The sequence below is a fragment of the Momordica charantia genome (assembly GCF_013281855.1).
Source record: "Momordica charantia cultivar OHB3-1 chromosome 8 unlocalized genomic scaffold, Mcharantia_2.0 BLBB01000008.1, whole genome shotgun sequence".
Classification (NCBI taxonomy): Eukaryota; Viridiplantae; Streptophyta; class Magnoliopsida; order Cucurbitales; family Cucurbitaceae; genus Momordica; species Momordica charantia.
Window position 1 is genome coordinate 8,886,048 of NW_028275166.1, and position 16,197 is coordinate 8,902,244.

Here is a 16,197-nt window from a genome sequence, read left to right on the forward strand (position 1 = left end):
AAATATTCCGATAATAGGATTTTTAAGTGTATTATTTATAAATTTTTTAATAAATATTACTAATGTTCATGGATCTGCTCACGAGGTTTTTAAGGAGGAGAGACTCGAACTTATAAACTTGTTTTGTATTTAAGTATGTAATGTTATAATCTCTAATGTATTGTCCTCTAATTAATTCTCTCGGGTATGAGGTATGAATTTGATTTGAGGGCTGAAGAGCTTATTTCTCGAATCAGTAGTTTGACGTCTTGCTTGTTGAAAGATCTTTGAAATCTTCAGTTTGTAGCTTGATGAAGAATTTGGCTTGTTTGGAGAAATTCACAGCTTGATGAAGTCTTCGGCTCGTTGCTTGATGAAGTTTTCGACTTGCTTGGTGAAATTCGCAGCTTAATGAAGTTTGCAGTTTGATGAAATCTTCAGTTCATGGCTTGACGAAGTTCTTCGACTTGTTGTTCTTAAGCTATATAGCTTAAAGTTCTTCGGTTTGTAACCTCTGAAATTTTTCAACTTGTAGCTTCTGAAGTTTTTCAATTTGTAGCGTGTGAAGTTCTTCAACTTGTAGTTTGTGAATGACTCTAAATGATTGGAGATGATTCTGAATGCTCTGATAGTTATGGAACTTCAATTTTTCTCAATCTTTCTAGAGGTAAATTTATAGAGTTTGGGTGGATATTATATGGGTCATGGACTTACTGGATTCGGGTTCAATCTCTTTATGGGTTGGGTCCAATTAGTTAGTATCATTGAATGACCACAAGAGAGATACATTTTAAAATTAATTTAAGACACATGTAATTTTATGATTTTTCCTAAATATAATTTAAAATTGTGAGGTGACATTTATAAATGGACCAAAATTTCTCCTTCCATCCAACACCATCAAAATTTTGAAAAAGTTGCAATAAATAACATTTTTAGCGCTGGCAAAAAGTTGCAAAATAATTAATAATTTTAAGAAATGGTAAAATTTAGGGGCTCAACCCACGACAAGAAAGAAAAAAGATCCAATATATCCCCAATAATCACGAAATGCAAATAATAATATACGTGACATATTCCTTCTTCGGTATACCATTTATGTATGAAAATATAGAATGGTAAAATCAGAATAATTAAAAAACAAAAAATGATAGTTTAAATATTTTATCATGTTTACAAAGCTAAAGAATCATTGATATATTTGTAAATATGACAAAAATTTTAGTTATTCATTACAAATTCTCTAACATATTTAGACATACAAAATTATTTAGGTGAATATTTTTTTTCTTGAAACTGTAAATTTTCCAAGTTAGTAAACTAAAATAATGTTAGGAGAGAAGAAAGGTAAATTACTTATAAACAAATTTTATACATAATCAATATAAATATAGTTGAACAGTATTAAAACTATTCTTATTTTAAAGTTAGAGGTTCCAACTTCCATATCCTCAATTTATTATATTAAAAAAGAAGAAATTTATACACAAATATTAAATGGAACTAAAATTTTAGATTCCAATTTTCACAGGTCAAAGTTAAGGTACTAATTATTAATTATTAATGCCTAACTCAAGTCGGCAAAAGATAGCAAAACCCAAAGTCCAAAGTCAAGGATGATAGCAAATAAAAACCTCATTATGAAATCTCTCAAAACTTATAGAATAATTATAGATAATTGAGAGCGACTACACAATTTTTCAACTATTATAATAATTATATGAGAAGTCGTCATATGTTATATATAACTTTTAGTAAGTGTATTATTTTTAAATAGATATTTCACAAACCTTTATATTTGTAAAAAGTTTGGAATATATAACCATTATGATTTTTTGGTTTCTTCTCAAATTACCCCTCTATTTTATTAGGCTATGTTTTTTTTTTCTTTGTTGCTTAGGAATTTCAAGCATATTACAATGTATTAATGTTTGAGAATATGATTGGAAATATTCCCAAATTACCCCTACCTTTTAAATAATCTAATTTATGATATGCAATAAGATAAATATTTATATGTTTGATTTAATTTGCAACATATTATACCACCAACAAACCAACACGTCCTTTATTCTTACTCTAGAAGGCATCCAATTATGTTTAAATAATTACAATAATAGCAATAATAATATTGATGATAGTAATAATTATTACTACTACTATTATTATATTGTTATTGGTATTAAATGATTTGTTTTTATTTTTTCTTGATCCTACTAAAGACTCGTTTGGTAATATTTACGTTTTTTATTTTCAACTTTCTTAAAGAATTTAAGTATTTTGTAATTAATTATGTTTCTTTTTTTCCTGTAATAGAAATTTTGGAAACAACCAAAATAAGTTTCTTCATTCTTGTTCCTTTTTCAGATTTGTTCCAAAATATAAATAAAAATAGTGTTTATCATACTTGAATTCATAGATATTGAGGTTTAACAAAGAAGCATTAAAAAAAATCATTACCAAACGACCTTAAATGATTTTATTTAAATTCAAATAAACTGGCCTGGTACAAGAAGTCCACCCTTTCTAATTCTTGGGCCAAAATACATAAACCAGTTAATCTAACATTTTTGGCCCTTGTAGGTTTGATCTTCACTTTTAGAATAGTTGAACTCAATTTTTTTATCTCTATAATTTTAAAAATATAATAATTAAGTCTATGTTTTTTTTAACATTTACTGTTTGAATCAATGTTTCCAAAAGATGAAAATAATGCGTATTATAATCAAGAAGAAATCAACTCACCGGATACTTACTAATGTTGAAGAATTTCATCTTCATGTTATATTTTTAAAAACATAGAAATTTATGGGTTTTTTTATAAAAGAAAAAGAATACAAATTAAAACAATTCAGGGTGAATTAGATTTGCCAGCCGTGTGGGATAAAAATTACCAAAGGTTTGTTTAAAAAATTATTTTGAGAATTGATGAGGTGAGTTATAAAAGTTAATGTATTGTATCGTTATTGAGAGGTCGAAAGACCAATTTTATTTTTTTTTTATTAAACAACTTTTAAGAAACATAAAATTAATTTGAAAAAAGTTTCTACAAGAATCAAAACATTAGTATAATCGAATTATAGAAACTAAAAACATATTTTAAGTTCTAACCTTAATTTTACTTCCATTGGTGCTAGTCCAAACCAGACCATTATTCCCCACAGATCAGTAACTGCTTTCTGTTGGGTATTTTCACTTGTTTTGAAGTCCAACTAAAAAAGATCCGTTTGGTCTTTTAGGATTTTTTTTTTTTTATAAAGTACATGGAACCGCCTTTCTAAAGTTTACACATAGATCAATAAGAGAAAATAGAAAAGAAAAATAAATCTTATGTATACTAGCGCTTTTTACATGATCGAAGGTCGATCTGTGGTCCGATGTGAAATTTTAACAGTGATCGAGGTGAAATTTTGAAACACGAGGGTCTTCAATTTGAACGGTGAGTATTTCTTTTGGTAGTGCCTAAATACAGTGGTAGTTGGTACCATTTCTTAGGTGAGATATTTCTAATTTTCTTGTCCGATTTATTTCCGTATTTGATGAGATTTTTTGTCTTGTGTCTCGTATTTGTTTGAATTATTATTTTTAGTTGCTTGCTATTTCTAGGATAATTGGTCCATAAAATTAAGGATTTATCCGGTCCTTTCTCCCCGGAGCAGTTGACTTCTCAAGCTTGAAAATCCCATTTTTGGGATCAAATTTTGTTTCTCCAAAGTCCAAAGAAACCAAAACCCAATGGATCTGATTTCTGAACTACCAGACCCCATTTTGCAGCACATTCTTTCATTTCTCCCCATCAAAAAAAACAGTTCAAACCACTGTCTTATCCAAAAGATGGAGCCATCTCTGGTCCACCTTCCCATCTTTAGAATTTGACACAAATTTCTTTGAACCCAACTCATCGTCGACCGGTGGATCGACTACGTGTCCGAGAGCGGCGTCCGGGAACTCGAGATCATTGTCACTTAATATATTCTTTAGACATTTCTGCAATTGTATTTGTTAGGAGTGAGACAGGAAATTAGCATGGATATTTTAGTAGTAGCCTATTGATATTTCATCAATGCTATTGATTTATGATAATCAAACTTACAATTACTAATAAAAATTAAAATATTTTAATATATATATTACAATGTTACCCATATAAACATAGTTCAAAGAATAAGATATTTGTTATCATCGAGATGACCTATATTATTTTAACTCATAATTACTAAACTAAAAAAACTACTGTCAATTGGGTTAAAACACCTTTATAGGTTTGACTAAAAGATCATAAATTCAAAATCCCACTTCCACTTGATGTTTATTGGAGGCTATTTATCTCATGTCAAGTGTCAATATCACGTGCAATCTCTGGTTGAATAATAAGATGACTCAATCGCATCTTTCGGGTTGATACAAGTCTTGATAGCTTGGCAAGTTAAACCCGAGTCGGGCTACATGTTACCTTTCGAGCAAACTTTCAATAGGTACGAGTTGACCTTGAAAAGCACCCGCGGACACAAAGATAACAAGAGGATGTTCTTCGACAACATGCCTCATTTTCCGATCGGTCGAAGAGTCGTTGGAGTGTTGTTGGGAGTCCTCACAAAAGCTCATTTTTATAAATAGAGACCTCTGCCTCCTACGCAAGGTATGCGAAACTATTTTTTTTTACAGGATTAGATCGGATTGTGTACTAACTAAAATGTTGGAGTGCTAACTTTGTTTCGCAGGTACTTCGAACTTTGATACTCTACCTCCGAGCTTGATCAAGTTCAATATCAAATAATGATATTGTATTTTAAAAAAAATTGAAATCAATGAATATTTAGAATGATAATAGTTAAAAAGTGTGTTATCCATGGAAAACGAACTATATTCAAATTTGGTAAGAAATTCAATCTTATAACCTGACAGCTCATAAAGTGGCAGATATAAGGTTGTTTTTAAATTTTGTCCAATATAAAATGCACATTTTAGGTTATATAATAACGAAATTAATAATAATTATCATTTAAGCAGTAATTAATTAAATTTGAAACAACAGTCCACAGTACACGGTCCAACGAGGAGATGAATATCGACTGGCCGGCTTCTAGGTTTTCCCACCAGACTTCCCTCTTCTTCTTCTTCTTCTTCTTCTTCTTCTTCTTCTTCTTCTCGGACCTGTCTGAATTTCAATCGGAGGAATGCGATCATGAAACCCCTGCTTTGTAGATTTTGTCGGCACAGCTCCAGATTTCGGGGCACCAACCGATGATACAATACGCGATCACCTTGATCCTCGGAGTTCCGTACGCCATTGGCATTGTACAGCTGATCAGGTAATAGTTTCCTCTGTATTCCGAGTTTGTTCTACTGTTGATGACTCGTGATGTTCTGATGGGGGAAACTGATCTTGATGGTGAGAATTTTTTGTTTTGGAGACGATCTATTTGCGCGGTGGTGGGATTTTGAGTTGAATTTCGTCTGTTGGAAATGGTTTCTTGCAGTTTGACTTTGGTAGACATTGTTGATATTAGTTATAACCGGATTTTCTACCGTAAGATGCGTAGCTTGAAGTTTGGTGTTGGGTTTTAGGTGTAATAGTGAACTGTGGATGATTTTTTTGTTGGATTGTAGGTGAATATGCACTCAAAGTTAGTGGTCATGGAGGACGGCAAGGAATTTAGCACTGTAGTTAAGATAAATCAAACAAGATATCCTACAATGAGGTTTCTTCAGTTTTTCTTGATGTTCATAGTGCTGAGTCTTGGGGTTTCAATTATTAGTATCAATACAATTAGATATTTTGGAGTTCGAAGTGCTGCCCCTGTAGTATCGTCGGTCAATATCATTCAGCCTCGCTTGGAGGAGCCAAGCGGCATAGATAGTTGGATTAGGCCTCCTTCAAATCTTCTCCATAGCATGAGTGATCAGGAGCTGCTGTGGCGGGCTTCCTTTGTTCCTCAAGTGAGAGAGTATCCCTTCAAGAGAGTTCGCAAGATTGCCTTTATGTTCTTGACAAAGGGGCCTTTGCCCATGGCCCCTCTTTGGCAACGGTTCTTCAAGGGTCACGAGGAGCTTTACTCGATCTATGTTCATACCTCGCCATCATACGTTGCTGACTTCCCACCTTCATCAGTATTCTACAGAAGACATATCCCAAGTCAGGTACCAGTAATTGTTTCTTTTTATATTTTCTTGAAGAAAAAGAACCATTTTGGTGTTTCTTTTAGGTCTTGTTTGATTTATTTCATCAAAAAGCAAGAAATTTCTGAAAACTGAAGATTTATGTGGTTATTCACCAATTGGAACTTGGATGGTGTTTAGCGATAAATTCAATGGATAATTGCCTCTAAATGATGATAGTATAGTATTTTTAAGTCATGTTTATCACCTGCCCTTCTGTCACTCGGTTTTACAGAACTTGCTTGCTTTGTTTGGTCCATGCTTTACCTAACAGTTCCAAGAGTTTTTGTCTTCTTTCCTCTGAGGGCATCCTTTTAGGCTGAGGCTAAGTGTCGTGTCTTAATTTTTTTTTTGTCTTAATTTTTTTTTTTTGGAATCCGTGTGTCCGAGCCAGCTTGCGCGCACCTCGACTAATCACGGGTCAACCGCCTGACCCTACTACATTTGGTTGATAAAGTAACTCGTAGGATATTAAATCCTAGGTAGGTGGCCACCATGGTTTGAACTCATTCCCTATAAGTCGTTTACTATTTACAAAGGTCATCATTGACCACTTGAGCCATCACATGATGGTTAAGTGTCGTGTCTTAATTTCATCGGAACATTCTTGTGGATCTTTTGGGGTTAGAAAGAAACAACTAAAGTTGAAAAGGAGAGAACTTTTTCAAGCTTGTAGGATGATCATATTGTTTTTGTTGCTTTGTCCTGGTCCAAATTGTCCAAGTCTGCAGAAATGTTTCAAATTGTTAATTTAAGATTCGTTTCATACTTCATACTGATGCTTACGCTGTCAGAGAATACATAATTGAAAAGCATTTTCTTTTCAACCTAGAATAATGGATTGAACTCCTAGTGAATCTTTTGATCGCAATTTTCTTTTCAACTTGGTACTCCGTAAAATAACTGTTTGACTGTTTGCATGCCTCAGATTGAACTTTTCATCTTTTACTTTGTTCTCATCATTTTTTGTAAATAAACTCTTCGCTCGTCTAATGAGAATTAGTATATTCACATGGTTTTCTCCGGGTAGGTCACAGACTGGGGCGAGATGAACATGTGTGATGCTGAGAGGAGAATGCTAGCTAATGCATTGCTTGATATCTCCAATGAATGGTTTATTCTCCTGTCCGAGGCTTGCGTTCCTCTCCACAGCTTTACCGTAGCCTATCGCTACATTTCAAGATCCCACTACAGCTTTGTGGATTCATTCGACGAGACAGGACCCTACGGAAGAGGTCGCTACAACAGGAACATGGCACCTGAGATTAACCTCACTGACTGGAGAAAGGGTTACCAGTGGTTCGAAGTAAATCGCAAACTTGCAGTGAAGATAGTTAAAGATACAACATTCTACCCTCTGTTCAAAGAGTTCTGCAAACCGGCTTGCTATGTCGATGAACACTACTTCCAAACAATGTTGAACATCGAATCGCCAAATCTTCTGGCAAACAGAAGCCTCACGTTTGTTGACTGGTCCAGGGGAGGTGCTCATCCTGCTACATTTGGGAAGTATGATATCACAGAAGAGTTTTTTAAAAAAAATTTTGAGTAAGACATGTCTTTACAATGATCAGCCTTCTTCTCTTTGTTTTCTTTTTGCTAGAAAATTTGCTCCCAGTGCTTTGGATCCTTTATTAGAAGTAGCTCAAAAAGTTATGGGGTTTTGACAAAATATAGGCATCTGAAATTCTTGCTTTTAGGAGGTTCTAATCTAATGAGACATCTCATAATTCTAAGTTTACTGACTGCAGGATTTTCCCCCTTAGTATCCAAAAATGGTCTCTGCTCTCGTTCTTTTTTTAATAAATTATATAGGTTAGAATATTATTTTGGCCGAAGCTTCAGCTTTAGTTCATTTTAGTCTCTATATTTCAAAATGTTCATTTTGGTTTCTATATTTTGAACTTTGATTTATTTTAGTCTCTATATTTTTAAAATGTTTGTTTGGTCCCGTACTTTTAAAAAGTAACAATTTTGGTCCCTTAATTTTATTTTTAATCTCATTTTTCTATCACAATTTCAACGTGACACTACTTTCAATATATTTTTTGAAATGTAATCATGATTGTATATTAAAATTTGTGTAGACTTTATGTTAAATTTTGTACATAGAGATCAAAATGATTATTTCTAAAAACTATAGGAACCAAAATAAATATTCTGAAAATATTGGGACTAAAATGAATTAGAGTTGAAAGTTCAAGAATCAGAATAACATTTAGATTTAAAAGTATAAGGTAAAGTTGACCAAGCTAAAAGTAGACTAAAATAGTATTTTAACCAATTATATGAGAGTTTTTTATTTGATATATCGTGTGGGATTCGAGATATGTGCTTTTAACAGTTGAACCGAATTTGACTATTTAAGATATATATATTCTATTAAAATATTTAAGGTTCAAATTTTCATCTCCATGTAATACGTTATTCATTTTAGAAATCATATAATTATGGATCCACCCTATAAGGACTAAATATTGAAGATATTATAAAAATGTTTGTGCGTGGCTTAGGTAAATTTGATTTTGGCATCAGGTTCTTCGAATGCCACGTCATAACAATATAATAAAATGTGAGTGGAAAGCTATTATTCTTTCCCTTTACTTTTAAGTTTTAAATATTATTTTAATCTTTGTCTTTTTTATCTTTGTTAATTTTAATTTTTTATTTTCAAAATGTTTGTTGGTGTGTTATACTTTTAAAAGGTGACTGATTTAATTTAGTGAGAGAAGTGTTAAAGTAATGATTGAAATAGGTGAGATAAAGATAAAAATGAAGGTTTTTATTAAAGTACATAAATTAAAATAGCATTTTGAAAGTTCATTTATTTTGAAAGTTTATAAATCAAAATGAACTGAAATCAAAATTAGAAAAACTAAAATATTTGTATTTAAACATAATTTTAAAAAGAAAAGAAGAGGATATTTTCCCTGTAATCCCATCGATTTGTTTTTGGTATTGTCATCAATCTAACAATCAAAACCAATATATTTTTAACATGATTGCAAAGGTCGCGGATTCAGATCATCCCATTGTCTTAGTTTCTAGAATTTGAAAATTCTAGTTTTTTTCGCAAATGATCATTGTTATTCAAATCTATCCCGAGGAAATGTACAGAAATCTTCTCCGATTCTTGGAATATTTTGGCTGATTGATTTCTAGTAGTTACAACAACAGATGACAGCTTAAATGAAAAGAACAGAATACAGATGCTCAATGAGATTTCGATAGTGTTTTACAGCTTTTAACCTCTTCAGAACATTTAATCGAGGGGGTCGATAAGTAACTTATAATTCGTCATGTCGTTCTTGTTTCGGTGAAGTAACTTGTGACTGGAACTCAATAAGATATCTTGTAGCCAAAGATGCATGAAGAGCTGCACCATAAGGAAGTGCGTCTTCGTTGATACGGAAGTAGGGCGAGTGCACGCAATCGAGCCTACCCATCGCTTCGTTCTCCATTCCAAGGAAGAAGAAGTACCCTGGGATCATCTCTTGGTAAAACGAAAAATCTTCAGATCCCATAATTGGCGGCATTTCCTTCACCTTATCAATGCCAACCATGTCTCCTGCAACGTTTTGGAAGTAACCATGCAAGCCTTTATCATTTATGGTTGGAGGGAATATCGGTTTCTCTTTCTCGTAAAAATCAACGGTCGCATTGCACCGATGCACGGAAGCTTGTCCAACGATAACCTATAGAAGGAGCAAATAAGACTATCATGTTGAAAATATCAACATATTAAGATGGTAAGAGTGACAATGACTCACATTACTTTAATAGTAATCCTAAACATCATTCGATTCTCAGAAATCTAGTATCGAATGCTCGATATTTTCAGGAAACGAACTAGCTGAAGTACTAGGTGAAAAGTGTTCACTTTACAACTAAAATTTTTGTACGTACCTCTTTAATACGTTGCTTAAGTTGAATCATACTATCCTTCAAGAAACCTCGGAAAGTGCCACCGATTGTAACAGAATCTGGAATTACATTGAATGCGCCACCTCCTTGGAACTTGGCAACTGTTACTACCTGCACATTTCACTGTGTAAATGAATTTCTCATTTTCAAATCAAAGCAAACAATTATTGATTGTGATTGCAACCTTGAAAACATATTTAGAGGCAGAAGATTGAGCACAAGGCTAATGCAGCAACCACCCAACAAATAAATGTATTAACACAATAAACAAGTACCTAGAGTGGTTTGTAATTCCTTTCTATAGGTTTTGTGGAGTTTCTCAGTAAGGCTCTCATGAAATATTTAATAACCCAATAAACAAGCTACATAATTCCTTATTGATTAAAACAAAACCGGAAAAAAATGGTTTACCTGTGAATCTAGAGGATCGGCTTCCCTTGAAACAAGATGTTGTAAGCTCACAATCACATTAGAAGCAGCCAAAATTGGGTCTATGGAGTGCTGAGGAATGGCGGCATGGCCTCCTTTTCCGCTGATAACTGCTTCAAAGAAGCCACTTCCAGCTAACATCGGTCCCGGTCGTCCGGCGACTTCACCGAGAGGTATATTATGAGCGATATGCAGCCCAAAGATAGCATCGACATTGTCCAACACCCCAGATTCTATTATTTTCTTAGCACCTCCACCTCCTTCTTCAGCTGGTTGAAAAACTAGTACCACTGTTCCCTGTTGAGAGTGGATGAAAATCAAAGCAAACCACCAACTACATTAGCTAGAGTTAACTTTTCTAAAGGTGAAAAAGTTATGAATATATCCACCTCACAAGTGGGAGGGGGGTGGAGAACATCTATGTTTTCTTTTATTCCTCCCCTACTGGGGTGAAGAGGGAAAAGAATTTTCAATCATCTTTTCTAACATCAGAATTCAGATCTTCCAGAAGACATTTAATTGTGACCCCCCAACTTCACAACTACCACCCATCTAAATACGCATATGTTTAATATCTCTAGGAATCATACTTGCCAACACGTTTGTTAGTAGAAGCTCCTACCAAATTTCTCGTGTGGCATCCTTTTATTGGTATATTTCTATTTTAATTGATAAGTGGATCCCACTAAAACTTTTGAGCCAACAAGAATACACTACATCTGAACCTTGGAGCTCCTATTGACCCACGTATTCTCCTATCTTTAGCAAAGTCAATCAAATCATGAGCTATGCACCTTAAACACACCAATTTGGTGCCAATATCAGCTAAAGTAAGGTAAGTTAATATATTTAGCAACGATAAAAATATCTATCCAACATAGAAGTTTCAAGTAATAAAACAAGAAGTGTATGCAACCAAACAATTAGCAAACCTAATATGATTCAGTTTATAACATAAACTTCAAGTCATGTTTTCTAATTTTAAAAACTTCTTCCAACAAAAAATGTGATGCACATCTACATAACAAGAAAATAGTTTATAGATCTTACGAACTAATGACAGAAGGTTAATTGTGGAAGATTCAATTCTACAATCTTGATCTCCAGAGTCAAATTAGTAAGCTGGCTATCTCATAAGAAAAAATGTACAGAACCGAATTATCATTCAACACAAATAATCACAGAGCAATACCTATACTCAAAGACATGAAAATCTGGATCCTAAATTAAGCATAAACGTGAACAGGATATCCTTCCCACAAATACTCTTTCCAATTGTTGATAAGATCCAAGAAATTTTAGAGAATGGAAACTTCTATCTCTTAATTTATAATTTCATTACTTCAAAAAAAAAAGAAAAAAAGGAAGAAAGAAAGCCGCGAGATGCATACTTTCAACTCTTCTTTATGTTTCTGGAGGATCTTTGCAGCACCTAAGGCCATCGCAACATGGGCATCGTGACCGCAAGCATGCATCTTCCCAGGAACCTTACTCTTATGCTCCCACTCCACCAATTCCTGGAAAAAAGTTGCTGTTTTATTCATTGTCGAAGCATCAAAAAATGAAGAACAGAGATTTAGACGATAATTGATGTTCTGGCATATGATCAAACACCTGGAGGGTGAAATTCACAGTACATTGAACAATCAACTATGAGTAATCAATCGATTAAATGAGTTCTATAAGTCAACCAATCGATTAAAACCTGCATAGCAAGAGCATCCATATCTGCTCGAATGGCGACAAAAGGGGGCTGACCAGAACCGACGAATCCGATTACTCCAGTCCCCGCAACTGGGTATTTGTAAGAAATGCCCAACTTATCCAACTCTGCTCTAATCAGCTTACTGGTCTCGAATTCCTCATAACCGAGTTCTGGGTTCTCGTGAATTTTCCTCCGGACTCCCACCATCCAATCAAACAGCTCCGGTTCCTTGGCAAATCGGAGGAACTCCTTGGGGATTTCCGCGAGCTTATTTGAGTCGGAGGAGGAATCTGAGTGCACCAATTTTGAGAAAAACAAATGGACGATCAAAATCCAAGATACCCACCTGAGAGAAGCCATGTTTGATTGGCTTCCCCGCAGAAATAAACTAATAGAGAAGTGATTCGACAGGAAAAAAAAAAGGCGAAAAAGGAAGAAACTAAGAAATGGGTGTTGTTAGGTAGGAATTGGATTAAGAAGAGCCGCAATGAAGAACTTGAGAGCGGTGGGAGAGAAGCTTAAATCGCGATGTCCCCAACTTCCTAGTTCCTAAAAATATTAAAGGTTATCAACTTCCTACAAACAAGACCCTTTTGCAGTTTTGAGACATTACCAGAGTGGCGGCCGCACCTTTTCGTCCACGTGCTCACTCCCATTTTTTCACGTTTTGTTTTTTTTTGGCGGTTTTAAAACCAATTTGCTTTCTCCACGACAACCGACCGTCCGTTTTCGTTTACTGTTTCTTGTTTTTTATTTCTATCGTCAATTTTTTAAAGCGGGAGGACGGCTGTCTCTTATCTAGCACAATTAGATAGAACACATTTACTCGAATTACCATCTAGAAACTAGGTATTGACTCCGAGCCATACTTTTGGAATCTCTTTCTCTCCAACAAAGAAACTAAAACTTATTCCTATCAAGAGGAATCGAACTTGATATGACTACTCTCTGTCAATCTCCACAAATTGATATAACTTGTCTGGTTCACCTTCGAATACTTTTGTTTTATATGAGGTCCATGAGTACTTAGACTATCGTTCTAATATTAGTTGTTAGGAACAATTGTATACCAAGTATTTATACAATATTGTCCACTTAGTATAACTCTCGTAACTTTGCTTTTTGGTTTTACCTCAACTATTGGAGAACTATTTCATATTCAATTCGAATTTTGCTTCTTATTTTCAGATTCACAAAATCAAATGAAATAAGTTAGTATTTGTGATTATATAATTCAAATAGTGTAAATTATAAAAAACAATATTTTTATATTTTATGTTCCCTTCAGATTTCAACTTGAAACTTTAAAATTCATAATTACGTTAAAAAAGAAAGGTAAAAATTTTATAAATTCATTATTATATCATATCGTTTGATGTCTGACATTTCAGGGGTCTCCATGCCTCGCTATACCATTTTTTAGTTTACTCGACACTTAAGCCCCTTTGATTTCCGAAAAAAAAATTATGTAAAATTTATAATATATAGGTTAATTAATTGACTCATTTACAAATATTACTAAACACTCCTTTGAATAATGTTTAAATTGAAATTCAATTTTCAAATCTATTATCAAACATATCTTTGAAAACAAATACAAAATTGTTTTCCATTGAATTTATTGTTTTTAGATTTCTACTTTCACATGACCAATCAAACAAACACATGATAAACATTTGGTTATTGCTATTGTTTATCACTTTTCATTTATTTTCAAAATTGTGTATAAAATTTGCAAACAAATTTTGTTGTTTCTTACCCTATTTCCAAAATTTTTATGAGGTATAAATAAAATCACTATTTTATCCATTTATAAAAATACATAATAGATATTTTTAATATAAATAAACAATAAAAAAAATTTACTATTTAATTTAAAAATTAAATTTCATACAAAATTTTTACTTTCTAATTTAAATTTATTGATAATAAAAAACCATAAATTATTAACAACTATGTTTTTTTTTCCTTTTTTAATAATAAAAAAATAATAACAATAACTAGTTACTAGATGTAATTTTACTTTTCTTTATTAAAAACTAAAAAACGAAAAACAGCAAATAGGAAATAAGAAATGACAAACAATAAAGGGTTGTTTGTTTTTCGGAAATGTAGATGTCCGACATTTATAAATGTATAGTATTTCAGATGCCCAAAATTTTAGATGTCCGACATATTTCAGATAACCTACTTTTGTTTTATTTTCTTTATTTTTTGTCTATTTATTCATTTTATCTCAAAATTTGCTCTATCACTATTTTCACCACAACTTTATTTTTCATCATTTGACGCGTGACATATTTGGATAAGAAGTCAAAAATCGGAGTTTTGTTCCCGAGATGGTAAGTTTCTACATTGTTATCGAATAAAGTAGATTGATGTATTTTCTCATATATTGTTTTTGTCTACCTATGATCCAAGCATAAGTTTAATTCTTTCAACATTATTTTTAGGATACGTTTTTTCCCTTGTTTTATTTCGCCTTATTCTTTTTTTATACTCATTGCTAATTTCATATTATGGTTGCTTGAACTATTTGTAACATGTGATTTTATTAATTATCTTTTTAAGATGTTTATTTTGTTTACAAGAGAAGAAATGCCTCCCAAAAATAATGTTGAAATAATTGAACTTGTACTTGGAACGACATAAGAAAGTATATCAACCTACTTTATGAAAACTTATAAGAAAGTATATCAACCTACTTTATGAAAACTTACCGTCTTGAAAAAAACTTCATTTTTTGCCTTCTTTACTCAAATGTGGCGCGAGTCAAACAATCAAGGGAAAAAATTGGGGGGAAAATAGTGATAGAGTAAATTTTGAGAGAAAATGAATAAGGAGAAAAAAAGTGAATAAAATAAAACAAAATTAGTAACCAAAAGGAATAGAAAAAGATAAAAGAAGTTATGGCGAGTAGAAGAGAAGGGAAAAAAAAATAGAGAACGAGAGAGATACCGTGTAATAAAATATGAAGAATGAGTACACGGTGGAAGAGAAATTTATGGAAGAATGATAAAATAACAAATCGAGAGAAAAAAGAAAGGAAACAGAACGTTAAGAGAGAGAAAACAAATTGAGTAGTAGACCTCGTTTTTTCACACGTGTTTCTCCGCCCAAAACATATCCACCTAGTTCCTAATGATAGTGAATTCAAACCCTCCACTTTTTTAGTAAAAGATCACACAATTAAATCAAATGATAAAAATATTTTTTTTATTAATGAGTGGAATATTTTTTTTTAAAAAAAAGAAAAAAGTATTATGATCTCAAGTATTAATTAAAATTTTTTATTTTTATTCGTTAAATTAAATTAACACTTTTACAGCTAAGAAATATTTTGTTTTATTTTTATTAAAAAAGTTATTTGGAGAAAACATGGAAATTCACATTTAATCAAAAATTATTTTTGATTTTATTACTTTTTATTTAGATTTGATTTTGAAAAAAAAAAAATAGGGATATCGATATTTAAACTAAATATTTTTTATTTTCTTTTGATAAAACACAGAGAAAAATTTACTATAAAATATAAATAAAAATTCTACCAGAAAAATTACTACAAATTAAATAAAAAACGAATGATAAAATCGAATACCGAACAAATTTAGGATTTTTTTTAAACATAATTATTAATAAATGTCTTTAACCCAATATAAAATTATTATCCAGGTCAACTATTACATGTTCATTGGATGATCCGGTGAGTATTGTTGATTCTTTTTATATTATATATATATATATTGTTTAGACTGATTTGGCGAGTATTATATGTATTATAATAATTATTTTTATGTGTATTTGGCATAATTGAAGTATTTTTTGACTTGTTTGAAAAGTTTTGAGCCAATTTGATCTATTTTAATTTAATGGTTAATTTTTTTAAATAAAATTTAATGGTTATTATTACTAAATATATTTTGAGATTATTGATTCTGAAGAAGGATTAATGTCTATGAAGATTGACAGAAATAAATATAGGTATACGGTTGAACTTTCCA

At 32.0% G+C, this 16,197-nt stretch overlaps 1 protein-coding gene and 1 pseudogene across 2 annotated transcripts; one reads left to right on the plus strand and one right to left on the minus strand.

The window, feature by feature from the left end:
- Positions 1 to 4,995: 4,995 nt before the first annotated feature.
- LOC111016942 (glycosyltransferase BC10-like) lies at positions 4,996 to 7,879 on the plus strand (annotated as a pseudogene). The gene is made up of 3 exons (XR_015792808.1): positions 4,996 to 5,291; positions 5,590 to 6,120; positions 7,169 to 7,879. The product of XR_015792808.1 is annotated as a glycosyltransferase BC10-like (transcript).
- A 1,371-nt stretch (positions 7,880 to 9,250) lies between these two features.
- Positions 9,251 to 12,765, minus strand: LOC111016941 (IAA-amino acid hydrolase ILR1-like 4). Its single transcript, XM_022292538.2, has 5 exons — positions 12,197 to 12,765; positions 11,883 to 12,008; positions 10,474 to 10,788; positions 10,045 to 10,173; positions 9,251 to 9,833 (listed from the first exon to the last, which is right to left on the minus strand). Exons 1-5 carry the CDS (start codon positions 12,554 to 12,556, stop codon positions 9,426 to 9,428), a joined length of 1,338 nt encoding a protein of 445 aa, XP_022148230.1. The 5' UTR covers positions 12,557 to 12,765; the 3' UTR covers positions 9,251 to 9,425.
- Positions 12,766 to 16,197: the final 3,432 nt, after the last annotated feature.

Coding starts and splice junctions, on each gene's coding strand:
- LOC111016941 (XM_022292538.2), bottom strand. CDS start 12,556: ATGGCTTCTCTCAGGTGGGTATCTTGGATTTTGATCGTCCATTTGTTT. Junction 12,009..12,196: donor TGGATGCTCTTGCTATGCAG/GTTTTAATCGAT, acceptor ACTTTTTTCCAG/GAATTGGTGGAGTGGGAGCA. Junction 9,834..10,044: donor TTAAGCAACGTATTAAAGAG/GTACGTACAAAA, acceptor CTCCTTCTATAG/GTTATCGTTGGACAAGCTTC.